At 37.0% G+C, this 27205-nt stretch overlaps 1 protein-coding gene across 1 annotated transcript; it reads right to left on the bottom strand.

The window, feature by feature from the left end:
- Positions 1-248: 248 nt before the first annotated feature.
- LOC126367479 (U4/U6 small nuclear ribonucleoprotein Prp31) lies at positions 249-26323 on the bottom strand. Its single transcript, XM_050011003.1, has 9 exons — positions 25993-26323; positions 25744-25879; positions 25407-25611; positions 24623-24765; positions 24253-24437; positions 23518-23658; positions 22996-23145; positions 15225-15449; positions 249-913 (listed from the first exon to the last, which is right to left on the bottom strand). The coding sequence occupies exons 1-9, from the start codon at positions 26194-26196 to the stop codon at positions 803-805; spliced, it is 1500 nt and encodes a 499-aa protein (XP_049866960.1). The 5' UTR covers positions 26197-26323; the 3' UTR covers positions 249-802.
- Positions 26324-27205: the final 882 nt, after the last annotated feature.

Here is a 27205-nt window from a genome sequence, read left to right as displayed (position 1 = left end):
AGAATAACTTGTCAAAAATATCGAATTTATTGTTGCGTTTTTCTGAATTAAAATATGGTGACTATTCAATGTGCCCGTGTCTGGACGAAATGTGTTCAAACAAATGTTTACGTCGAAAGTAAGTACCTAATCAAACCTGTAAAGTAGCCATTTAGGAAAATCTCGTAAAACAATTCACGATTGAGTTAGCCCGAGTACCAATTTATCTACATTTGTTTCGTGTTGAAATTAAATGAAATAATCAGAAGTACTTAATAACATATTTTTAATCACAATATCGTCCAAATACAACTTCGAAATCCATCTGCACATTTAGATCATTTTCTTGTTAATACCGTAAAAGCCGTGTCTATTAAGGGGGATCGGAGCGCAAGGATTTATATTTTGTATTGACTCTAATAGAACTGGGGCTCTAAAAAGGCTACATTGAATCAAATCATCTTAAAAGCAATATTCCAATTTGACGTTTGCGCATTTAAAAGTATGTGCGCAATGTCAACAATGTCTAATAGCAATATTGCTTTATAATCCCGCTCCCACTCCCCTTAAATTTGTTTATTTAAGCGGGATCGCTTAAATAGACAGACTTAATTCCCCTGTGTTCACTAGATAGGCAAATTTGCGCCAGACTCCGCCATTTGTTAAATACCAATTCGTACCTACATTTAAACAGCGACTCTCCCCGTACGCTCCGATGCCGCTGACGTGGAGGCGTAGCTTTACACAGCAATTCTTACTTATTTGGTTCATAACAGTACATTAATACAGATTTATCCTAAGTAGTCAATCCATCATTATTATTTCACGTCGTCTTTTTGCCTACGGAGAGGAATCCAGACGTGTTGGAGAAGTACTTCGCGTTGGCCTCATTAACGCGGGTTTCTGCTGCCTGAGGGTTCACGATCTCCAAGCCCTGAAACAAGGAGATACATTTGAGTAATGTTACTACAAAGCAAATCGGCCTGCGTGATCCAGTGGTTGAGCGGTGGGCTCACGAACAGGAGGTACCAAGTTCTAATCCCTGTGGTGTATAGTCATAAAAATCACTTTGTAATCCCTAGTTTGGTTAGGTTATTGCAAGCTGATCACTCTATTGTCCGAAAGTAAAGATATTCCGTGCTTCTATTTACTTAAGTATGCATGAGGTGATGATGCTATTCGAACAGAGCGTAAAGTATTTTAGTCAGTTGAGACTTGGGTCAATTTAATCTATGGCGACAACAAACAGGTAACAACTTAATTACTTAAACGTAAACGTTTACCATTAACACATTATGTCACGTTACTTGTACTAAGCTTCCGTGTTATAAACGATGGAGGTTTAACATCTAAGTACAAACGTGTAGATGTTTATATTAGATATATAACGAAATATCGTCGCCACCACTTAAGGGCATTTTTGAATAAAACCTCGATTTCATTTCATTAATTTAAAACCAGCATTGAAACTGGAGTCTCGAGATATATTGCGAGGTTTTGCTAACAAAAATGCGCTCAAAAAGCGGCTTACGTGGTTTTCTATATAAGGCAACGATATAACATGTTATATCTATTACATTAAGAAGGTATTTTAATGGAAAGAGTAGGTATTAAAGTAGGTTCACGTTTGACCACAATTACTTGCCACGCGTTGACGTAATTATCTTAACAGGGAATTTTAGTACCAAGCCATTTAATTATACCGTTAAATACCGAACTACAGAAATTGCAGAATCCGTACAGCAAACGGTTTCTTACGTTCTTAAGGGCAGTGAAATTAAATGCATTTTTGCGTAGGAAATAATTAACATTATTTTTATGTTTGCTGCTGTGAATTATCTAACTCTAAAATACATGCTTAAAATATTGAAAAGACTGAAGACTATAAGGTTATATTACACTACACGTTTTCACATTTCAAAGGACCCTAAACCGGGATTAGAGTGGTGTATGAGGGGAACTTAGGGAGCAAGGGCACAGATTAGGTCATAGTTACTACGTAAATACGGGTCCGCTTTCGCCATACTGTAGGTAACAGCGCCGCACTAACTCATCATCTTCAATCATTAATCATTCTTTGAAATCTTGTAGTGTAAATAGAGTAATAAATCTATGAGTGATAATTATTTACTATCAATTTGGCCTTATCAATCAACAGATAGTACTGTAAAAAGCCAGATGATAAAATTGACAGATTTTTTTCTACTACTATGTTAGGTTTAATACGATCTACTCTGAACCGGCGTGCGTGTATGAAGCGATTGATGAATGTGGAGGAAGCAAGAGAAGTGTGTCAGGATCGAAGCAAATGGAATTCTATAGTCTCTGCTTACCCCGGTGGGAAATAGGCGTGAGTTTATGTATGTATGTAGGTATGTACTATGTTATCAAGGGATTGGAAATCTTATGAATCCTGTGGAGCTCCACAGTCCACCACACTCCAATACTTTATACAGAAATCTTTTACCGTGTGCTACCTTACCCCAGCAAGCAAGATAGACAGTGCGCGTTTATAATAGACTAAAGTGGCGTCTATCAGGAAGTGAGGTAAATCAAGCTCGCACCAAGCCTTTGTATCAGTGTGGGGCGGAGAGTGTCCCTTCCATACGTGGCATTATTATATATTCTATGGCAGCACTACGCTCTATGTTCTATCTACAGAGAAATATTAGCGAGTCCTCTCTTAAGGTAGAAATTATGTTCCTGTTCTGTAACGCATCTATATGCGTTGAGAGAGATTGCCACCATCGGTCTCCTTATCCCCAGTGGTTACAAAGTAAACCGCCCATGATTATATGTCGCTTACACCAGGGTTTCCCAAACTACAAGCGACTATAAGAACAAGACCTACACACTAACAGACCGAGCCAACGGCAACAAACTTAGTTTGTTATTTGAAAAGTCCTTTATTCATATTGGTAACAGTAACATTTCCTAGAGGTGGGTTTGAAGTTTGAAAACTTGTATTAGATGGGTCGAATGCATAAACTGCATAATAATAATACACATAAATAATTATTATAAATAAATATCAATACTTATACACTATGGAAGAAAAGGAGTACCTAGATAGATTATGAAGATGAAGAGGAAATAGAACTAAGGAAATGCGCTCTAAATGGCTCCAATGACGAAGCACTCCTATTGCTTTCAGGCAGAGAATTCCACAGACGGACACCACTGCAGCGTGATTGCAGACTTGGAGTAGAATATTGAGGAATGGGAAAGAAAATATTTACTGACAGATTGTTGAATGAGCGGAGGTTGCAGGCGAGAGTGGAAGAGTGAAGGACGAAGCGATCTTTGAGGTAGAAAGGAGATTTAGGGTTAAAGATGACAGAATATAGAAAGAACATAATATCGCAGTCTCTCCGACGATGAATAGGTACCTAAGCTTCGCACGGTAGTCAAACTTCGCCAGGCCGACACTAAACCTTATGCACAGGTATTGTAGACAACTTTGGTAACCACTGGCTTACACTATTTTAGCATCGTCATACAAACTGGACTGGCTAGGCAATGCAAAATAATGACACATCATTTAATTCTTGTTTATCACGTAAGCTTTTTGCTGTTGCCATTACCAGCAATTAGATCCAATTTGACACATCAATCGTGCGGATCGATGTTATCTCATTGCAGATCTTAGTGTAAGTATAGCACTGTTTACTATTTGCATACATGCATCGTTTCATTACTCATTCATTTCAAATTCATAGCAGGCAAACTGCATTTTGCGGTTAATGTATTTGCCGAAAAACGCGTTGTGGTTTAGCTCGTTCACATTCAATTTTATGCTCTTAGAATAATACAAATAATTCTATTTAAATAATATTTCTATTACACGCAGTTTTCTCATGGATTTGTCATTTCTTCCGGGTTGTACCTATAAAAACCGATGGATCGCAAAACGATAACTACGTAGGTATTTCAACAAATCTTAGCAATTACAAGTCGTTATGTTGTTAGCGTGTAGCTGTAAACGCCATCAGCAAGCTAGTTTTATTTCGGATAGATAGATAAATAAAATCTTTATTTCGTTAGCTTTCTTATATTATATGTGGGTTTATTATTTTTATGATTACTTATTATCTTATCATAAAAAACACCTCCATCACCCCGCACTAGAACAGCGTAGTGGAGATGTTCCATACCCCTCCGGTTGATCGTGGAGTGTGCCCAGGAGTGAAACGTATCTATATAGGCTGTTTATATTAATGTAATTATCATAATTTATTTCAAATTCAGCAATAACGACAGTAGCTTTACTAATCCATGATCCCCTAAGGAGTAATAATTTAGTTCTGCCACATAAATAATTTTCTCTACTCCCATAACAGGATTTTATTATCCAAGCAAAACTTTAGAAGCAGCAGTTTTAATTACTCGATTAATAAGAATAACGATACATTTCCGTGCGATATAAACATCAAACCAGAAAGCGTGGACGATATAACATCTAGACTTCTAATAACAGGCGAACAATTTCTGTCAATACATTTGACTATTAGCATAGAATAAGGAATAATACTGTGTCTAGAACGGCAACTCTCCGCTCTCCACCAGCGGCTGAGCTAAGTTTACCTCACCCCCCTCAGTCTTACTTTAGTCTTCAATCGTATGGTACGTATCAGACGACTCACACACAGATGCGCGTGTACAATAACGTCAGTGTGGAGTGTCTGTGTAAAACGAGGTTATTTTGTATGAAGAGTCAGGAGCGTGCTAATACAAGTAGATCAGTTGTTTCAGATGCCGTTCGACCAATAAGAATATTGATGATGCAATAAGAATAATTTATTGTGAAACCTTGTGGCCTTTGATAGACTGGAATGGAAAATGCTACACCGACAAGAGCGTGGCTCTTAAATTGATGATGATGATGATTGTGAAACTGTATAAAGTACAAGGAATCAACGAACGAATTCTACGCGAAAAATCAAACATAAGGCGTCTCCTTGCATGAACTTGTATCATCGATGGCTGAAAGTACCTAATTTCCATTTCCCTTATAGAGAATAGCCTGAAGAACTAGCGATTCATAATTTACGCCCTTCTTCTTGTGCTGAATGCAAAACATAAGTCAAGGTTATGAGACATTAACACAATTGCCTGCAGCCATTTGCTTTTATTCGTATCGTCTAGCAGACGCTAAAGTTTCGTTTACATTAGTTCGGCGGCCGGCGGACGGCAGGGATTTTATTTAGTTAAAGTATTACTTATTTATTTATTATGGTGCAGCAACAGCAGTACAGTCATGAGCAATATAATGTACCCACTTTAGAACCCTGTCGCACTATCATATTTGACAATTAATGAGAGTTAAGGTTTAAATTATACATTTGTTATTTGTTTTGTATTTGTTACTGTGGTGTCCCTTTATAATAAACGTTTCTTTCTTTCTTTCTAATTTGTCAAAAAGTTAATGTGACATGGTATCAAAGTGTATATAGTACATATTAATACTCGTGACTGTACATACATAAATAGACAAAATAATATACTCGTTGGAAAAGTTCCGATATGCCTGCCAATTATAGACGCAAAATAATAATAAAAAGTAGGACATAAAGTTAACAAGTTAAAAAGAAGAATAATTGAAAATAAGGGACTTAAAGGTAATGATCGTTTGGTTGTATTCAAATGACTACAGCTATTACAATTTACGAGACGTTTGTTTGTAAGCGGACTTATATTCCAAGAATTTGTTTCTTTTTCTATTCGACAAAGTGACTCAATTGTACAATTTATTGAAAAGCATGAGCTTTATCAACGGTGCGATTTTTGGGATAATATCTGTAACTGCATTATGGCGTCTATTATATTTATTATAGACTAAAAAATATATTCAAAGACAAGGAAGAATCGCCACAATTTGACCAGTTGCACGGAGTCTTTACAGAGTAGCATAGCAATGTTGGGATAATCTGCTAAAATGCTAGATAGCTATCTGTAGCCGGCGGTAAAGGCCGCAGTAATAGCCGGCTAGCCTGCCGCTAAACACACAGGTGTGGCTAGCCATTTGCCCAGAGTGGGAAAATTCCCGACAGTAAAAAGGCGCAAACGTTATGTAAATACAATATTACCTAGCCTTAAGGAAAATAGGATCAGAGTACAAGAACAATTTGTAAAAAAAAGCAGCAAGTATTCTTACTATTAAAGAGTTCATATAAAAGGAACATTCCTACAAAATAAATACCATTGTATTTAAGTTTATAAATTACGTAATCCAAACTGGATTTAACAAAAAAAAAGAAAGGAAAACATGAAACAGTAGGACTAGGGCCCTGTGCTGGGAGGTTTTCTGGCCACGTCTTTCCCTCAGCGTTGCAGATTCCGATGTGGTAGTAGTTTTACAGCTAGTTACATAATATGTAATTTAATTTTTGACGTTCAAAAAGCGCTAACTTTGCAAGCCAATATTGAATTTTTTGGAATTTTTGAATTTTGCTACTTTGGGAACATTCCCGGGAACGGCACATCACTGGGTGCCTTCAATACCTGCACTTGATAGTTTGGAACAAGTGCTAAGCAGGATCGTAGTATGGGAATTCTCAAAACATTTTTTTTGTTAATTGATAAATCTGAACAGGTGGCGGAAAACCGTGGATTGTATTGCAAAGTTAAGCATCCCAACTGCTGAGGATAGACGTCGCGTTGTGCTTATGTTTTATTCGAATGTTTATGTCCTTTGTATATGTTGTTGTGCAATAAAGTATTATTGATTGATCGATTGATTGACGTCGCGGAGTTTTGGCGGGCATCCCACCGCCGACCGCCAGGGGTATAAAACATTTCGAAAAAGTAACGACTACTTTTCTGGCAAGGAAAAGCTGACAATATTGTAATACAGCGAGGGAGTCTCAATCGTATCACACCTATCAATATGAAATTGAAATATAATAGACAATTTCTTTCATCTCACGTCGCATTTCACTTTGCAAACTGACGTATTTGCAAATTTTCGCTAAAATGATTTGTGCCTTATTGACAATATCAAAAGGTGCCAATCAGATTCGCCAAAAATTTAGTTACGCTAGTTAGCGACGTCAACGACGATGTGTGATGTTCATAACGTCTTTACAGACACATTAATATCGACATCCTTACACCACTCCGCTGAATGTATGTGAACGGCCCTCTAAATTCCGAGACCGAAAAGTAGCACTTTATCTATAATCTTAACAAGGTCTAGCCACGTTTAATGGTATGGCAAAGGGCGTCGCCATTCCCATAGAAATACCAACAGCGAAATGTAAACGGTGAAAGTTGTAACGAGATCGGCTGTGGACTAAAATACCAATGGGCAATTTCCCTACTATACTGCATATATGCAAAGCTGTTAAGGATGTGACCACATCCGTACCATCAACCTCAATCGCGTCGATTATCGATGAAACAATCGACAAGATATTGATGATGTTGATCTTAGGTGATCTTCTATCGTGTGGATTGTGAGGTGGATTACCAACCCCATCAACCCTAGTATCAGGGTTATTACTGAGCCGCCACACACGCCTGACATGACTCATGTAACGACTATACTTACATCAGTAAGTAATCACCGGGACCAAAGGCTTAACGTTCCTTCCGAAGCACGGATCATCTTACTTTCGGACAATCAGGTGATCGGCCTGTAATGTTCTAACCAAACTTGGAATCACAAAGTGATTTTTGTGATATGTCCCCACCGGGATTCGATCACGGGACCTTCGGATCGTGAGCACAACGCTCAACCACTGGACCACAGAGTCCGTTGTCTTAGGTGATAATACTCGATCATAACATTTTCTTAGGACGAGACAATTCCGATCTCGTGTGTATCCAACGCTTGATCTTATATCGCACGAAACTCCAGATCTGTCGTATAGACTATCGAATTATAATGTAAACTGAATTTCGATAGATTGGATCTTTCAGTTCATTTACGAATCATCTATTCTCTTCGTCTTTGAAACGAGATTGGACCAGTTACATTAATGAAAAGAACGCTAATACTAAGTGACTAACATACTTACTACCTATTGTCTTGGGATAAGAAGCACGAGATGAGTATAGTTATGTTGTAGGAACATTATCGTATAAGACTTCGCTGACCGGCACATAAGTAAGATATTCAATTTGAGTCCTGGAAAAAACTCACCACTTACCGTGTTGAATTGTACACTGGTTGACATCATCATCACCCGGATCGTCCATTGCAGGACAAGAACTCCCCTAAGACTCGCCACAATGACAGATCTGCCACACTGTATATACAGCCTCAATATTCTAAAACGGTTGTTTTATATGATAGCCATAATTATCCGGTTATCTTGAATGTGGACGTGCTAAAAATAGGCAATAGGTGGGCCTGTCTAGATACCTTCTAGGTTTCTACTTTCCCTAAGTACTCGGGAATATATATCCACGGTCGTGCGGAGGCTGTTCCATTGCAGACTATTAATTAGACCCCGTAATAGCCGCATAAAGGATGGTAACACTTTACTATTATAACGACAACGGCATTCGATTATTGTAGCTTCTAATAACAGTTCCAATAAATTCACCTTCAAGCTGAGATTTATATCGTAATTTACTATCGTAAAGCTGAAAAAGGCCCGCTTTAGTTTAGTTAGTATTATCAAGTTACGGAAATAAAACTTAATGGTACAGTGTAAGGAAGATAATACCTTAGATTACTCTATGCCTATTGCTATTATAATAAAGGTTTATTTCATTTAGGTATATACAGGGTGTTAGTGACATTAAGTGGAATTTTCCGTCACAAAGGTACGGAACTGAAAATAATTAAAAAATACACTAAAATTTTCATGAATTTTGCGACGGAAAATTCCACTTGATATTAACTCAGAATCATGGGTCTGAATCATCACCTCAGTATTCGTTACGATGTAACTAGCACCCTGTATATTAGTGAAAATGACGACAATTATGCAAATAAGTGCAATAGTAATGTAAAAAGTAAAACCTTTTTATTTCGAGTAATTCCTATTCATAGTTGCATCATAAAATTCCGTATTACCTTAGGTAGATACCTAAGTGTTATTAAAATAAGTAGATAGTTATTTTAATTTTATTGTTTCACTTTCAATGCCTCCCATATAATATTTTTAATTTAGAAATTATGGCGATTACGTTATGTGATTAATCTGCATATTGTACCTAAATTATCTTGTAAAATTAGAAATGGCTATGTAGACTAAACTATGGAATATTCATCGCTTAGGCGTAGATTACTACATAGTTGCTACGTAGTAGACGCTTGGTACGATTTATATAGCATGAGAAACATTACCCATGGATGGAGTAATCATTAAAACACATAATATCGGGTTCTTACGTTTAAATCAGGGATATGAGACTCCCGATATTTCGACACTGTTGCAAGTGCCAGATATATCTACCCGTAGAAAATTATGCATCTACCTACTCCACTCCAGTCTCATCAGTCATCCCGTGATCATGGCACTTGCAACTGTGTCGAAATATCGGGAGTTTCATATCCCGGATTTGAACGCGGTAAGAACCCGTTATTATGTGTTTTAATTATGATAATAAGCGCGTAAACTTAAAACAACGGAGTAATCATTATTTTTTCACAGGGGTGACCTTGCTTGGTACGTACGAATATACCTACTGGTAATGGTATAATGGTGATGTTCAGTCTACCTAGGACCTACAAAGTACAAGCATATTACTTATTTCCAGAGCACCCATACAAAAATGTCGTTGTTACATACCGTGTCCCGCCTTACCATAAAAGTGCGAGCGAGACGCCGACAATCCGCGTGCGCTCACTTACTCCTTAACGGCTTACGGCCATTTCGACTAAAGTGAACAGGTCGAACACCAAGCGGGAGGTAAGCTAAATCTAACTTGGCACCGTTACAAATGGGTGCGGGGCGGAGTGTTCGTAGTATTATTTTTACTGGCCGGTTCGACCCCTCTCTCTTACTACTACTCCTGCAAACTGATAACTACGATAGCTTTCTCTCTCTTATCGTATCGATGGCAAACTAATTTGTATCGGCCCAAAACTTGGCAACAAGTATGGCGCTATAGACGACGATACCGATACCGATTTCGATGACGATAGCTCTAATGCTTCTTAAATACCATAGCCACTTTACCGGCAATATATAGACTACTTTTCGTAAGATACTGCATACAAAAGCATTTGTTTGATAAATAACCGATCATACTAAGGTGTTTTAGCTTTCCTTTGATAAGGAGGGATTTGCTTGCATGATAATCGATATTAGATTTTTTGCGCTGCAGGTTATAATGCACAAGACGACCCATTGATATACTATCGCGGAGCTCCGTGCGTCATAAAGTTTGCGGACGAGTGGAGTGCAAAGTTGAAACAATGAACAATTTGCTCATACTTGTATTTCATCTGTTCTATTCCATAAAGTTTTCCCCTTGTCCGACTATAACGTGCAAGTACACCAAGGATTTAAATGTTATACAGCCTATATATCAACGTCATCAGTATGGCATCCGCTCGATCTCGCCCTTGATCCAGATGTGTATGGACGTCCACTGGCCTATCGAACAATCTACTTGTAAGGCCGTTCTCTTGGGAATGCCACGGAATACCAATTCCTTCAAAGTGCACCATGTCGTACAGTTGTATGTATGTGTTTCTGACAGTTGTTCGTAACGATAAATGCCAATGGTTTTGTAAAATAATGAATATTGTCTAAAATAGTAGGTACATAATTTATCTAGCTACAGTGTGTTTGTTCAAGTAGGTAGTAAAGCTCAATTTTCATGTACCTAGTACCTACCTAATACAATATTATGTACATGTTGTTTATAAACATCATTAGACCAGTAAGTAGATGTTTTGGAAATACACATAGGCATATGTCTATTTAAGAAGTGTGTTAAGTACATACATACATAAACTCACGCCCGTTATCCCTAATGGGCGAAACAACGATATGCCCGGGAAGTTCTCTTCCCGGCAGGTGAACGTGTTCTATGTTTTTTATTTGCTCCCAGAACAGCATAGAAGTAAGTGTGTTAAGTACTTAGTTGAATATGTTCTTAAATGATCATATTTTGACCAATCAGCAAGGGCCAAGTGCCAATATTTATTGAGCAACCTTCCAAAATACGACAAACGACATCAACTTCAATAACTTATGTAATAGTACACACATCTTTTAGTATTTTTTAACAAAAGTTATGGTAATTGCTCACTTGTAAAACGATTGATTGTTTAGGGTGATTGTGGAGTTTGATACGCGCCTCGTAGAATTGTGATATCTTCAATAGCTGTGTGCTAAGACTTGTTACGTAAATTCACATATTATTATAACGTTATGCCCGTACCCCTAACGAGGTAGGAAGAGCCATAAGTGTCCATCAAAATAACCGCAAGTAAGGCAAGCTATCCTGGTACATAAGAAACTATTTACACTGTAATCAAGAGCGTTTTCTCAATACATCAGATTCTTATTTTTTTTTTTGGGTTTGGTTTCAGGAATGACGGATAGTAGAAAAGACTTAGAAATATAAAAAAAAGACTAAAAAAAAAGAAAGACATAGATAAGGCCGCCTTTGCCCACCTTAGAATAAGTTTATCCTGTAAATGTTTTATTATTCTTATTAAATATCGCATGACTGATGTACCTAATGCGTAAGCTACCATACAACAAGTTTTACGGCCTCTTCGGTTCCGTCATTAAATTTAAAGATTCTGAGTAATTCGAAAACGCCATAATACAGCATAACTTTTAGAAAGAAAGAAAGAAAGAAAGAAAGAAACATTTATTACTTCCGGACATCACAGACACAGACAGACAGGTACATTACATTTAACACAGGACAGAAACCACACGGAAATCAATAAGTACACAGACAAAAAAAAATAAAAAATATCCAAAACAAAAAGAAAAGCAAACTTTTACACCAACTTCTATGCACGCTAGAAAAAGAACTGTCAAAGTGAACAATAGTGATGTCACATCGGCGTGCCTAAATTAGAGATGTCAGATAAGTCGATCGATTAACAATTTCAAGATGGATAGAACCGTATGGTGACAGCTAAATTCACTTTAATTTTTCAGAAAATGCACAGACTATGAAACATAAATACTTAATATGACGTATTGTCTATGATCGCCTTTGCCTGTCAACTTAGAAGTGTTAAATGCCTAATAGCAATAATAAAATGATGTAATTTAATTATGTCTGCGGTGAAGGGACCGAAGGCGCGACACCCACAGTCCCACATTAACTTACGGCTAATAGCTTCCCATATTAGTCGTATTGACCAACTGGTTGACACTATAGTACCTACATAAACGTGGGTAAATAGAATTGAGTACATGAATTAGGAAAATTCAAGCGTTTGATAGTCGAGAAGAGCGACGTTCAAGTGAAATTGCAATGAAGTGTTCTTAAAGCTTTATCGATAACACAGTTGGCTCGACCTATATAGACGGCGATACGGCTCACAACCTATCATTTTGGTCTAACGGAAAGATCGGCGAGGTGTGGGTACTTAGTTCATAATGCGATCGATGTACCTCTGACTACCCCAATTGGGATATAGTCGTGAGCCTATGTTATGTTCTTAAAGGTTAACCATTCCTCTTCTTTTGGAGCGTCTTTTTGTGGCGCTGCCCATCCCGATAGGAAGAACGAGCGTGCATTTATGTCTGTCAGTCTAGTGATGTGTAGTGCGTTCTCTATGCCTATCGGAATGAAAGGCGAGTTACGTAAAGCATAAACAAATGTGGAGTCGCACCTTTTCTCAATTAACGCGGAATATTTCGTAATCGAATACAACTACTTCGCACCTCTTCCGCGTGGTAGTAGCGGAATTTAAAATATTTACTGTAACATTCTCAGTGACTGAGGATATATCGAGGAACGACGATACTCGTTCGATACTTGTACTAATTGACTAGTAATTCCTACTAAGACTGGTATCAACTAATATCAACTCATCTTCTATTAAAAGGTACTACATAAGTCGCGTATATCCTTACTCAACTTCGATCGGCACTTAATTCATGGATGCAAGGAACATCTATTTCAAAATCATTACCTATCTACTTTAATAAAATGTTAGGTTTATTTTATAAAGTGCGCGTTGACAAATTACTAACGAACTTTTGCTTTGTACTTCAACCGAGTAAGTTCCCATGAGCTCTAATTTAAATCGCTTCAAATATAGTCATAAAAATCATCTATTTTTGTTATGATACAAAACAAAACACACCCAACAGACACTAAGAATCCAATTACAATTGTTTGTTAAAGAGCAAAAAAATCTGAAAATTACAGTGTAATTTGAAGATGGCACGAAACAGTGTTTTTAGGTGTACATAACATTATTTACGAGACAATGCATGCATGATTACAGCACAGCTTCGACAGACTAGTCTAATAGACACTTGAAAACAACACTGTGTAATTACAATGACGGAATTCAATTTACTTTAATTAATGATGGAAATCATTTATGTTTAAATTTTCTTTAAAAAAATTATTAATACGGAAAAGACGGATATTTCAAACATGTCAAAACACGAACACCTTTTGCTTCAACAGCACAACAGCCAATCTTTCGTACTTTTAAACTGGGGGGTTAAAATACTTTTATATGCGTAAATGTCAAATTGCAATATTATGGGGAGTCTCATATCCCTGTTTTAAACGCGGTAAGAATCCGTTATTATGTGTTTTAATTTCAATATAGCTTTTTTAGATGAATTGCTTCGATGTGGCCTTTCTAACCCCCTTGATCTTTATTTAGAAACAAAACACGAAAAAAGCAACATTTTTCGTTGTTTTTTTGCAAGTACGCCGTATTGGTTTTCATTGCATATTGACGTGTTTAATTACCGCAAAAAAGCAGATTGATATATTCTGTACATCTCTCTCATCTTGCTTTAGCACTCAACATAAAACTTTTCCTCAGATCGATAAGGTCTCTACAGACATCGCATTTTTAACAATAAATGGGTAAGTGAAATCACGTATAAAATTCGCTAATGTGGAAGACATGCGTCCTTCCATAAACGATATTCCCAGTGTCTGGAAGCTCGGTCAGTCGATTCCACCGACGACAATGCGAACTTGTATTGAAACTGGCCGGGAACTAAGCCTATTGTGATCGTAATCTCATATAATCTAACAATTAGATAATTATGTACAATACTCAATTAACTTGCGAGATAACTGAACATATAGGGGATGCAAGGCCATTGCCTGATTAATGAGCTGGTCAAATTTGGAGCCATGCAAATTGAACTTCTTACATCGTGTGGATTGTGAGGTGGATTGCCAACCTCATCAACCCTGGTGTCAGGGTTATTATCGAGCTGACAAAGGCCCCTGATATGACTCACGTGACCACTACATACATCAGTAAGTAATAACCGGGACCAACGTGCCTTCCGAAGCACGGGTCGTCTTACTTACGGACAAAGGGGGGAATAGCCTGCAACGTCCTAACCAAACCAGGGCTCACAAAGTGATTTAAGTGACATATCCCCACCGGAATTCGAACCCGGGTCCTCTGGATGGTGAGCCCAACTCTCAATCACTGGACCACGGAAGGCTTCCTCTACGCCCCTTATAGTGCAGAGAAGACCACAATATGCAGTACTTACAGAAGATAATTGTTCAATCTTTTCTTTTAGTACAGATATTAAACATGTTTTAAAATGGGAGCTATGGAGTTGACATAATGCAGCTTTTTTGAATGTTGTCGTTAAGGCGAATGAGAAGCGTATAAAACCACATGTAGCATAATTATATAAAAAAACATATTGCTGTAATTAAAATGTCATTACAAAACCCTCGTCAAAAATATGTCTTATATTTTGTAAAAAGTGGGCTCCCACCTACACCCTACCTAATAAAACATTATGATTTGCTTGCGATTATTTGCGTTGCTTGATTGTGTTGTTTTTGTAATAACAAACTTGAACTTGGCTTGACACGCTACACGCGTTTAGACAGTATAAATGCTGGAATAAGTAGTAAATAGTAAAGGTGTAGCAGATAGATTTTTAAAAGACAGTATTTTATTCCCTCAGACTTTGAAGGTTTAAAGGAATAAAGGCGACAGACGAAGCAGTTCCAGACGCCTGTCTTGTGATACTAGTGGCACCTCCGTACTGCTACTGTTTCTGAAGGTTCTTCTGCAAGGTCTTGCTGATGCGGATCTTGTCTTAGTACAAAATACAGTGTAGACAATAAATAAAGACACAAACCTGCAAAGGCGTGAAGGCGACAGACGACGCGGTACCAGACACCTGTCTCCTGATACTAGTCGCGCCTCCGTACTGCTGTTGTTTCTGAAGGTTCTTCTGCAAGGTCTTGCTGATGCGGACCTTGGTCTTCTCATCTATCTGCGGTAGGCGGACGCGCCCCGTGCTTGACTTGCCGATGGTGCCGCGAGTGTAGCCCAGGTCTTCTTGGTAAGCGTCGTCTTCAATCTGTAGGAGATAAATATAGGTTAATCACATACATAGCGTAAGCTCACGTCGATAGGGTAGTCAGAGGTACATACATTTTAAGATGAACGAAGTACCCACATCTGACCGAGCTTTCTGTTATACTTATGGATTAATCTTAATAGATAACTTTTTGACTGTTCTTAGAAAGAGATTCCTTTTTTTCTACATGACTTATTGTAAGTTTGTCTCAGATGGCATTTAACTACTTGGCCGGACAAATTGAGCGCGCTGAGGGCTCTCACTCGATTAAAAGAAAGGGCCTACCCATACTTATCTAGCGTGATCTTGAGTATGTAAACATGTAAAATGACTTTATCATCTATTCGACATTCGACATGCGAGAACTTTCAAAAATCTAACAGTGTTACCTACTACAAAACGAAGACTAAAAGATAAACTAGGTTTAAAATATAGTCCGTGACGCAACAGCTACTGTCGCAGATTCTGCATAGAAATATTTTCCTGTACCCAAAGGTTGCTTGGAAGAAATTGCTGCATGAGCTATAAGGCCGCCTGATGTGCTTTTCTGTATTATATGTTGTCCTTATCTTTGTATTTTGTGTCTATTGTGCTCAATAAAGTATTTTATCTATAAAATTCGTCGACTCCTTTCGTGGCGCGGATTATTATTTTATACCAAGTTTATCTTTAGTACCTCGTTAGGGATACAGCGTGACTTTACGTTACTGTGTTTCGTTGTATTAAGGCAAGAGGAATGAAAAGTGCTCTGATTGCCTACTGACGGTATGCCCAGTCATCTTCCATGATATTTATTGAGTAGAAGAAAGTGGTTATCATGACTACAAGACACGTACCTTTTTTGCGACATTATATCTGTAATAATGATGGTGTAAAGAGTTGGGTTAATGCAGAGACGTGGTGTATTTCACCGGGTAATTATGAAGGGAAAGTCATTGAGAGTTTCTTCACAACGATTGCGAATATATGATTAGTTTTTGTGTCGATGTTACTCTTTAATGTTGGGTCTAATGCGTATATCTATCTCATATGTCTACATTACATGGGCACTACGTACTTCTACCTGTTTCTTCATAGCGTGATATACAGTCATGAGCAATATAATGTACCCACTTTAGGACTCTGTCGCACTAATATATTTGACATTTAGTGAGACTTACAGTTCAATTTGTCAAAAAAGTTAATGTGACATGGTACCAAAATGTATACATATAAATGTTCGTGACCGTACTAGAAATTCACTAGTACGGGTTTTTTATGTGACGTGAAGCGACAAGCCATCTGACCTTCCAACCCGAAGGGAAAAGTAGCAAATACAGGTTAAGTCACATGCCTTAGAAAACTGTATTTTTCTTGGGTATAGCTTTTTCTCGCAATGTTTTCTCTGTCGTTAAGCACGTGATGACAATTTATGGTAAGGTACACTAAACTAGCGGCATGTTATGATGGCCGCTTTGATATTTTGTTCCGCTCATCAAGGAGCAAATAGCTGCATTTTATTGTGTTCATCAAGTTTCGTATTCATTTGTAACTATATTGATGGAGCGAATTAATGTACTTTATTATGTGAAAACGGCCGCCATCATAGCGTGCCGCTGGTTTCCACATACATACACACAATTACTCCAATACAATACAATACAATACAATTACATACAATTATTCCACATACATACATACATAAACTCACGCCTATTTCCCACCGGGATAAGCAGAGACTATAGAATTCCATTTGCTTCGATCCTGACACACAAAAAAAGCACAAACACTAAATTATTCCAAAGTAGACATTTTCTTACAAAACTTTACTATTCCATTGGTAAATAATTTAAATATTTATTTAAAAAAACTGTTTTAATAGAGTAGTTACCAACTAGGCAAATTAGTTACTTTTTACTAAACGTCAATACACGAAATTACTATGGATTTTATGTGAAAAAGCAACATGTGTCGTCATAGAAAAATGTGACATGTCGCACAAGTTTATTATTACATTTCTCTTTATTAAAATTGATAAATAAATTAAATTCACCATCAATTAAAGACACCTTCAGATCTGTCTTTATTTAGTAATCAGAATTTTATAATTTATCTTTGATCTAGGAAACAACCCAATTCGTAAACAAATTGACTAATAGGTATACAGTGTTATAAAACCCATTTCAGGATGACAGCGGATTAACAGAGCACGTTCCGTACTATAAACCATTACAGATTAAGACTATAAAATTAATCTTGTTAAAAATTCATTAAATCTCGTGTAAATCCGTTATGATGGTTCGGCTTATTCCGTCTTTAAATTGATTTATGGCTAATGGAGATAATCTAAAATGATAAATTGTGAAAATTGAACGTATAACATTAGCACCGTTTTATATCTCATCATTCTGTAATTAACTTGCATAAAGCGGACAGCAGCTGATAGCGGACACACACTGCTTTGGAGGTTGGCGAACATAATCAGTGTTTCTCTGTATATATTTAAAGGTATGTAATAAACTAAAGAATCTCACATGCTTTCAGTTCAGTCGTGAAAGTTCTGCATTTCACCGATTTAGCAGAGTACTAAATAAAGATATCTTAAAAATATCGCTTTTTTTGACGTGACTTATTCTTAGCATTAACTACTTTGCCGGACAAACGGGGAGCGTTTGTCCGGTTAATGCCCGATCACCCGATAAAAAATACAGCATGACGAAAAGTAATATATAAAATAACACTGTTTAGATTATTTTAGGCACAACAATCTTGAACATAAGAAAGCCCATCCGTTAATTCTGTTCCAAACATAATAATAGTACTCTGACTTAAAACTAGTGAATTAGAAAACCTCATAATGTTTCGTAACTTATTAAGTGTTGTGTTCCCCCCATCACTGTGTATCACAAGTTCGCAGACAGCGCACGCGCCTCCAACGGGGCCGCGCGGCGCGGACGTCCGCGCGCTTCAACAGGTCGCGTTCCGGTCTATTTGACACGCGCGAAAAAACACATACTGCAACCATTTGAAATTCAACGCATCTGCCGCGGACCGCTGAGCGTGACGTCACATTTCCACCAAGGATTCCGCGAAAACCATCGCAACAGAACAAACCCGGCAATTATTAACTAATCTATTCCAAACTCGACAGTTAACTCATACGAATTGCTTACAAATTACAAATCGCGCTATAGAGATATAAGTGGCTTTCTCTAAAGTATGCGCTATGGAATTCCGCTAACAAGGTATCTTTCTCCGTTATTTGTTGATGTACGCGCATGATTTGGAGTTTTGGAATTATTTATATTATGCAAGATCATAACTTCATAACTTTGTTAACACCGCAAAAACAACCGTTTTAACTAGATCCATTATTTTGTCTGTAATAAATTTTCTTTCAGTAATTTCTCTCACGTCAGCTTTCCATAGTTAAGATAAAGGAAATAGTACTCATTATCGGATACAAGCAATGGGAGGTACGGAATGGAACGAATCACGCAGAGAAATCGGGGTAATGAAGGTTAATCATGAAAGTATTGGCCACTATATTCTTAGCTAATGCATATAATCCACAGTTTGCTATACGTAAAATTAAAATATTGATGAAGATTCCAAAAATGATGGGTGGTTGACCCCGCATTGCATAGGCCAAGTTAACATTTGTTCTATACAGAGTGTTAGTGACATCGTAACGAATACTGAGGGAGTGATGATTCAGACCATGATTCAGAGTTGATATCAAGTGGAATTTACCATCGCAAAAGTATGTAACTAAAAATATTTTTTAAAAATCATGAAATTTCTGAGAGGAAATTCCACTTGATATCAACTCGGAATCATGGTCTGAATCATCACCCCCTCAGTATTCGTTACGTGGGCTGAATCATCTCCCCCTCCTCAGTATTCGTTACGATGTCACTAACACTGTATAGAACAAATGTTAACTTGGCCAATGCAATGCGGGGTCAACCACCCATCATTTCTCAAAGTATTAATTACAATGTCACTGACACCCTGTACAAAGATAAACAAAACATAACTTATTATCACACCTCTGTCCCCGAAGGGGTAGGTAGAGGTGTATAGTATATACACCCACTCTTCGCTACCTAACAAGATGATACTACAGTAGCAGTAGTAGTAATGGATATATTATGATATCTTCTTAACGCCAAGATTTCCAGACACAATAGTTAAACAATGAGTTTTGGATTTTAAAAGAACATTCGGTCTTACGACTTTAAACAAGATAATAAGAAAAAAAAAGGAAAAGGAAGAAGAAGAAGAAAAGGAGAGTCAGATATTGTTGTTATCTCACGCCCACAATCCTTAAGAAGCTGGGCAGGGCCACTAGTCATTAGAAGACAACTGGCAGCTACATTTGATACGAAGCCCCTAAGACCATGATAGGAACATGGCAATTGACGGCCATAATATTTTATTTTTATTTTATTAAGCTCATAAAATAGGAATAGGTAGGTGATTATCGGTGATATGCCGTCCCCGGGAATGTTCCCAAAGTGGAAATGTTACATTGTTTTAAGTTTACGCGGTTATTATCATAATTAAAGCACATAATAACGGGTTCTTACTAGTGATGTTCCGAATATCCGTATCCGTGGATATCCGAGATAAAATAAAAATCCGAATCCGTATCCGTGTTCGTTACTTTTCACGCGGATCTTTTACGGATCTTTTTCAGGTGATTAAGTAGAATTATTACACATACACACACACACACACACAAACACACACATATTCGTACTATCACTAAAAATTGTAACATAAGTTAAGATTCAGTTTCTTTGTATTATTTCTTTATTTTTTCTTTTTTATTATTAAATGTCTCACTCTTATCCTAATCTTACAAATATTGACTTGTTTACTACGGAAGAGCGTTGGCTCCTAACACAGGCTTTTATGCTTAAAAGGAGTCATCAACCCTAACTTAGAATTTACTTGGTAAAGTGAAATAAAAATATTTTCATTTTCATTATTTTCATTTTTTTTCATTTCATTTTCAATTATTAAATAAAAAGGCTATAAAATTCCATTCCGATTGTTTTTATTTCTTAAAATCAAATATTTGGCACCTTTATAAACATTTAGATAGATAGATCTTTATAATGAAAGCAAGATAAAATATCACTTTTATAACAAAGAAATAACTAAAACTTTAAACTTTTTGTTTAAGAATATAAAGATCTGTATCCGTATCCGCGGATCTTTACACTAAATATCCGTATTCAGATCCGTATCCGCGGATATACATTTTTAACGATCCGGCACATCACTAGTTCTTACCTTGCAACAGTGTCGAAATATCGGGAGTCTCATATCCCCATTTAAACGCGGTAAGAACCCGTTATTATGTGCTTTAATTATGGAAATGTTACGTTGTAAAAACTCTTTAATAGTAAGGACACTGGATGCTTTACTTTTTCAAATTGTTCTTTCTTGTACCTTGATGTTATTTGCTTAAGGGTTAGGTAATAAAGCTCTTATACATTGTTTTAAGTTTACGCGGTTATTATCATAATTAAAACACATAATAACAGGTTCTTACCGAGTCTCATATCCCTACTTTAAACGCGGTAAGAACCCGTTATTATGTGTTTTAATTATAATAAAGCTCTTTGTAGATAACTTTTGCGGCTTTTTACTGCCGGAAACGTTCTTAAAGTGGGAATATTCGCGGGAACGGCACATCACTGGTAATTATGTTATAGTAGTATTATAAACGTAATACTTGTAAACTGTACATTTATAACGCAATTGCACTTGATGTTAGATTGCACTTTTTCGATAAAGAATGTAGCATTAAAGGCTCTCTCGTGGTGTGCTAGTGTAGCGGGCTCAGTGATGTACAAAGTCAGTGTAAGTAAGTGTGTAAGTATAATGTGCTCGCGTCGACTGCTTTTATACGACTATGAGGAAGCGATGCACGTTTCTGGTGCGCAGGGTGCGGGGCAGCGGGAACCCCGCCCTCTCGATGATAGGTGCGCGACTCGACTGCCCGTATCTGCGTAGATGCTGTGACTTGCATGTCATAGCATCTAATATTAGATAAGGCTACTAACATCTAGAATAAGTTTACTAACACATATGAGACATGTTTCGAGAATTAAATAAATTATTATTTTATTAAAGTGGGAATGATCCCGTTCTTCTTCTATCGTGTGGGTTGTGAGGTGGATGACCAACCTCATTAACCCAAGTAGGGAGTGTTAACGACGGCCTCCTTGGTCGTCATGGCCTCCTTGGTCATCCTAAGTTTTTTTAATTTACTTCACTATGTTCTATTGTTTTTAATAAATGTCAGTTTCGTTCAATATTAAAATCAGCTCTTAAAGTTTTTTGCTTTCTCGATCATTTCATACGTATGCACTCTCAACAAGGGCTACTATTGAGCCGCCAAAGGCCCCTGACGTGACTCAAGTAACGAGTCGACTACGTACCTACTGACATTAGTAAGTAGTAACCGGGACCCACGGCTTAACGTGCCTTCCGAAGCACGGATCATCTTGCTTCTGGACAATCAGGTGATTAGCCTGCAATGTCCTAACCAAACTTGGGATCACAAAGTGATTTGACCCCACCGGATTCGAACCCGGGACCTCCGGATCGTGAGCAGAACGCTCAACCACTGGACCACGGAAGCCGTTATAAAAACTCTTTAATATACCATAATGGCTGCGTTTCTTTGTCAAATTGTTCATTCTTGTACTTATTTGTCTAAAGATTAGGTGGTAAATTCTTCTTTGGTGGTGGTTCTCTTTGTTTAGAGATAAGCTTGCCTGTACTATCTGTTTTCTTTGTATGTTCCTTGTGTCTGTTTTATTGTGTACAAACAAATAAATTAATAAATTAAACTTTTTTTACAAAAGTTTTGCGTCTTTTTACTGCTGAGAACGTTCCCAAAGTGGGAATATTCCCGGGAATGGCACATCACTGAATGGGCTAGATTGTCATCATAAAGTATACACTAATAAATCTTTACTTGAAATGCGAGTCAGTTGTTTTGGTAGCTTGTTTATAGTAATAGATCAATGTTTAGTACGTATTGTTTTATCTCGTCATAAGAATGCTACTTACTAGTAACCGCAATAATATTATATTGATAGTTTGATTATCGATAGTTGACCTTGGAGATTATCGACAGTATCGAGCCTCAGGACTCGTATTTTTGAGTCGTTCCTCCCCAACTAGTTCTGGCGAATATTTTAAAGTACTAGCCATTTTTACTTTTTTTTAGCTGTCATGTCATCAATAATATTTCCTCTGCTCCATTTTTGTTAATTTTATAACTATCTTTTTTATCATATTTTAAACCTGATTTACCTAAACGATTTTTTTAATTTATCGATAGTCCTTTTATCGACAATTAGTACAACCACAATGTGGCTATGGGAGATTGATCATTCAAGATGCATGCGACACACGTGGCCAACCCAGTCCCACATCAGTCTGGCGGTTTTATTGCCCACGTCAGCAATACCAGTTTTTGAGCGCAGCACAGAGTTTCATGTAAAGTATTAGTAAGGGAAATATTGAACGTTACACTCACGTCGGCGAAGTTGAGTCGGTTGGCGTTTTTCCTGAACTCGGTCATGGCGTATCGCTCCTTCATCTTGCGCACGCGCTTGCCGCCGCGCTTCTTGCGGCTCTGCTCTATCGGCTTAGGCAGGGGCTTCACGAATTTGACTGGAGGCGGTTCCTATTTTAGAAATAAATACAGACTAAATAATAAACACCATCATAACAAAAAAACATCAAAAATATAAATTAATATAATAAAGTGTCCGTGTTACAACAATTTGGCATGAGCCTTTTTTGTTGTCTGTAAGTTTCAAATTAATAATTATAATCGAAGAAATTCATATAAAAAAATAGACTGACTTCAAAATATACAAAGATGAATTCAATTTCAAACTAATAAAATCGAATTCAGTGGACCGCAACCATTTAAGAATTACAATAGAATTTATTACATTTTGGTGTTCATTACTTCACCTCTACATACGCAGTCCACAGTGCATTATAATGTATTTCATAATTGTAACGTTTATTAAACAGTTGTATTACGTACTTGTAGTTTATCCAACTTCTTCTCAATTCCCTCTCGGAGTTGCCTTCCAATATGGCCGTCAGTACTGTCATGGCACGCGTCCACACGCGCCGCTAGTGTCAGCTTAGTTGAAACCAGTTTAGCTGCTTTGTATCTCAACTCCTGATCAACACAAATAAATAAGATCAATCAGAAACACAATTTCAATATTCAATCATAGTTCTCAGACAACTAAGTCCATTTTGGTAGCTTGTGATTAGGGAAGGCGTAACCTACAGGCAAGTCAACTGCTTTTATTGCAAAAATTTTTATTTATTTTGCTCCTTAAAGTACCTACTTACAGGCCTACAATCAACTAATAAAATCTACTCAGATTGAATTATTTTGTTGAAGATGGTAAATACAAACTTCCTATTAATATTTTTTTTTTGCATTGACGTTTGCATCGAAATTGTATGGCAATAAAGATTAAACTAATCTGGCCACACTACATAACACTTTCTTATGCTTTCTATCAATCAGAACCGTGATTTACTAGAGCGAGATATAAAAGCGGCAGTGGCACCGCATTATTTCGCTCTAGCAAATGACGATTCTGAGTGACAGAAAGGGAAAGAAGCATAGGAAATTACAATGCTCTTTAATTTTTTTTATTTTTCAAGATGTGACTTATTATAGGTTTTATTTATTTACTTGGCTGCAAAATCGCTCTTTCAGTTTACATACAAATCTATGCAAATGTCAAAATAAACTTACAGGTGTAGTATCCTGAACAATTTGTGAGAAATAGATGAAGCCGGTGTGAGGCAGAGCAGCAGCCTGGGAGAACCCGGACAATGTCTTTTTCTGCTGCCCGATGGTGAGCACGTTACATGCGGGCATTTTGGACAGCTTGGATAGACCTCCGGCCACACCGAGGATCTTAGCTGCTGTGGATGCTCCTAGAATGGTGAGAATGTATAGAAGGGTTAGCTTAAAACTTGTTTTTATTGCTCTAACTAATTAGTTAGGATCTTCTTTTGTGTAGGCTGTGAGGTCAATGACCTTATCACTCTGGTGTCAGCTGTGATTTGGATTATCCAATAATAAATATTTCCATCTTCCATAATATCTGTACCACACTCACCTACTATAGCTGTGATGTTTGGTGCAATAAATGTCATCCTACTTTCGACATATTCATAGATTTTAGACTTGAAGTTGTTCAATTCTTGTGCCATGTCACATGCCTCGATAATTTCCGCTAGCTCTTTTTCAGTCAATACTTTTCTGTGAAAAAAAAATATGTTTTTATTTAGTAAGCAAAACACTCAGCATGTCATGGGAGCAAGCTGTAGAGGCTACAAAAGATCACGACGAGTGGAAATTTGATATTCGAACTCTAAATCCCAACATAATAGGATTAGAAGAGAAAAGAAGTCCATTTTAACATTTTTCAGATTTTTTTTCAGTCACAATCTATGGTTAGCTTTTTAAATTAACCACATCACAGCAGTGGTATTAGTATAGGACAGGCTTCAGTCTATTTTAGGCATTAAATGAGACATATTTTGTAACTTGCCTACTTTCTTTGTAATAAAGTCTTAAAAATATTGTAAAAAGGCTTTTTGTGCAAAATAAAATTTATAATTATTAATTCAGAAAATAAGAAGCATAATAAAAACTATAGCTGAGCCATGTCAGGGGCCTTTGGCGGCTCAATAGTAATCCTGACATCCTGACACCCACACGGTAGAAGAAGATAATAAAAATGCAATATGATTGGGAATTAATTATGAGTATTTAAGAAACATCATTGTATGAAGGTAATTGTTCTCTGATAGGTATGTTGTGTTATGAAAGAATTATTGAGTGATTGAATTAATAGGAAGTATGATTGAATTGATAGAATAATTAACAAAGCTACTAACCCTTGTGTAGTAGATGCAGTGACTGATACAATCATAATAGTGGCTTGAGTGAGGAAACTCTGCAGAATCTCATTGTTCTTACACTTATCCAGGTCATTCCCCAGCTCTTTTACAGTGCGGATGTACTCCAGGGGGGTGACAATGAGTGAGTCAAGCTCCGGAAACCGTTTCTGGTATTTGTCACGAACAAATCTGTGAATAATAGCTGAAAAGTGATAATTACAGTTTATGTTACATCCTACAATTAATTAGAGGTATTACCAGATGTTTAGAAAAAGTTAGAAATCAAATTATACACAATCAGGAATTTACAGAAAAATAAAACAGTGAAACCTACCAATTTCCCCATCAATCTCCACAGCAATGTTATTGGCTTCAACAATCAACTGGTACTCGGGATCAGTCTCCATTAAACCCATTACTTCAATCTTATCTCGAGGTCTACCAATGTTTTGTTCAATTTCAGTTATAACCTGAAACAAAATCACCACAATAGTATTTCTATTTCTGCATGAAGGAAAGTGCTACATAGTAACAATTTCATTATCCAAGCCAGTACCATTAATAACCTATAAAAATACTTTACCCGCTGCAGCCTATCCGAATCCCGCAATTTAGCTAGTTCTCTGATAGACACATTTTTTATTTCCTCTTCTTTTGGAATTACGGGATATGGTACTTTAAATTCGCTCGAAGATGCATCATTTGCAGTTTTGTTTTCGATCGCTGTTTCCAGTTCAACATCGTCATTTTCTTCTAAATCTGCCAAAAGCTCATCTGCTAAGGACATTTTACAATAATGATAGTGATTTGGTAAACAATTTTATACCACTCGATGAACTAGAACAACGTTTTCACCATTAAATTAAATAAAAGCAGAGAAAACAAGTTACTTTTAGAAATGACAGACTTCAGGACATGGGCGGTTATCTTCATACATATAATTCCCGCATTAATTATGTCTATGGTGCGCTCATATTGAAGATGACAGTTCCACCCCGCCCCTCCTTCATACTCAAAGACCTTGTATAGAATAGACGGAGCGTATTTCTATCGTCGTAACGTCTTTTGTACTCGTGTGGCGGGTTTGTTATAGAAACGTACCTATAGTATATGTTTTTGTATCAGGACCACTAGTGCCGTTCCATGTCTTTATCGACATTATTATCGGCTAAATATTTCATGTTAGTCCAAGATCTAAAAAAATATACATTACAAATTGAATGATTATTAAATACAGAAATAACGACCTAGTATCCATACCTGGGTGGGTATAGCCACAAGTAAATTAGTTAAAACGATACCTATTTGTTCCCTGATAGAAAGATACCTATGAAGAACCATACGTTGTGGTGACAGATTCAGAACCAATTATTCAACGTAATTATCATAGACAAACTTGTTAAAGGTCAATTTATCATTTTTGAATCTATGTCATTTCGCAAGGTGTTATGGCCGAGGAGGTCGAGGACGGTCCATCTAGTCCACATATACTATAGTATCATTTTAATACGACATTGCGGCCACCCTTTTATAAAAATTAAATACACGTTTTTCATTGACTGAACCGGAAATCGAATCGGCTCTCGATACAAGAAGTAGACGACCTTCTAGTATATTTCGGGGATTATCTCAATGCGATTAAAGAATAAAAGCAAATACTTCTTTATAAGATTTTTATTCAATATAGTTAGAATACAATGACCACGAAGCACTTAACTATTCCGATTTTTTGTGGTAAATTTTTTTTCCCTCATGTTCACTTTCTTTAGAAGTGTATAGTGTGTGTGTGTGTGTGT

Source organism: Pectinophora gossypiella, chromosome 6 (genome assembly GCF_024362695.1).
Source record: "Pectinophora gossypiella chromosome 6, ilPecGoss1.1, whole genome shotgun sequence".
Lineage (NCBI taxonomy): Eukaryota > Metazoa > Arthropoda > Insecta > Lepidoptera > Gelechiidae > Pectinophora > Pectinophora gossypiella.
Note: the sequence above shows the minus strand (reverse complement) of the source record. Positions and strands in the feature narration are given on the sequence as shown.

Bases quoted from the DNA above. Each gene is read 5' to 3' on its own strand.
- LOC126367479 (XM_050011003.1), bottom strand. From the start codon at position 26,196: ATGTCCTTAGCAGATGAGCTTTTGGCAGATTTAGAAGAAAATGACGAT. The intron at 24,766-25,406 runs GTTAGTAGCTTT...TTTTTTTCACAG, and splicing joins ACTGCATCTACTACACAAGG to AAAAGTATTGACTGAAAAAG. The intron at 23,146-23,517 runs GTACGTAATACA...TTTCTAAAATAG, and splicing joins AGAAGTTGGATAAACTACAA to GAACCGCCTCCAGTCAAATT.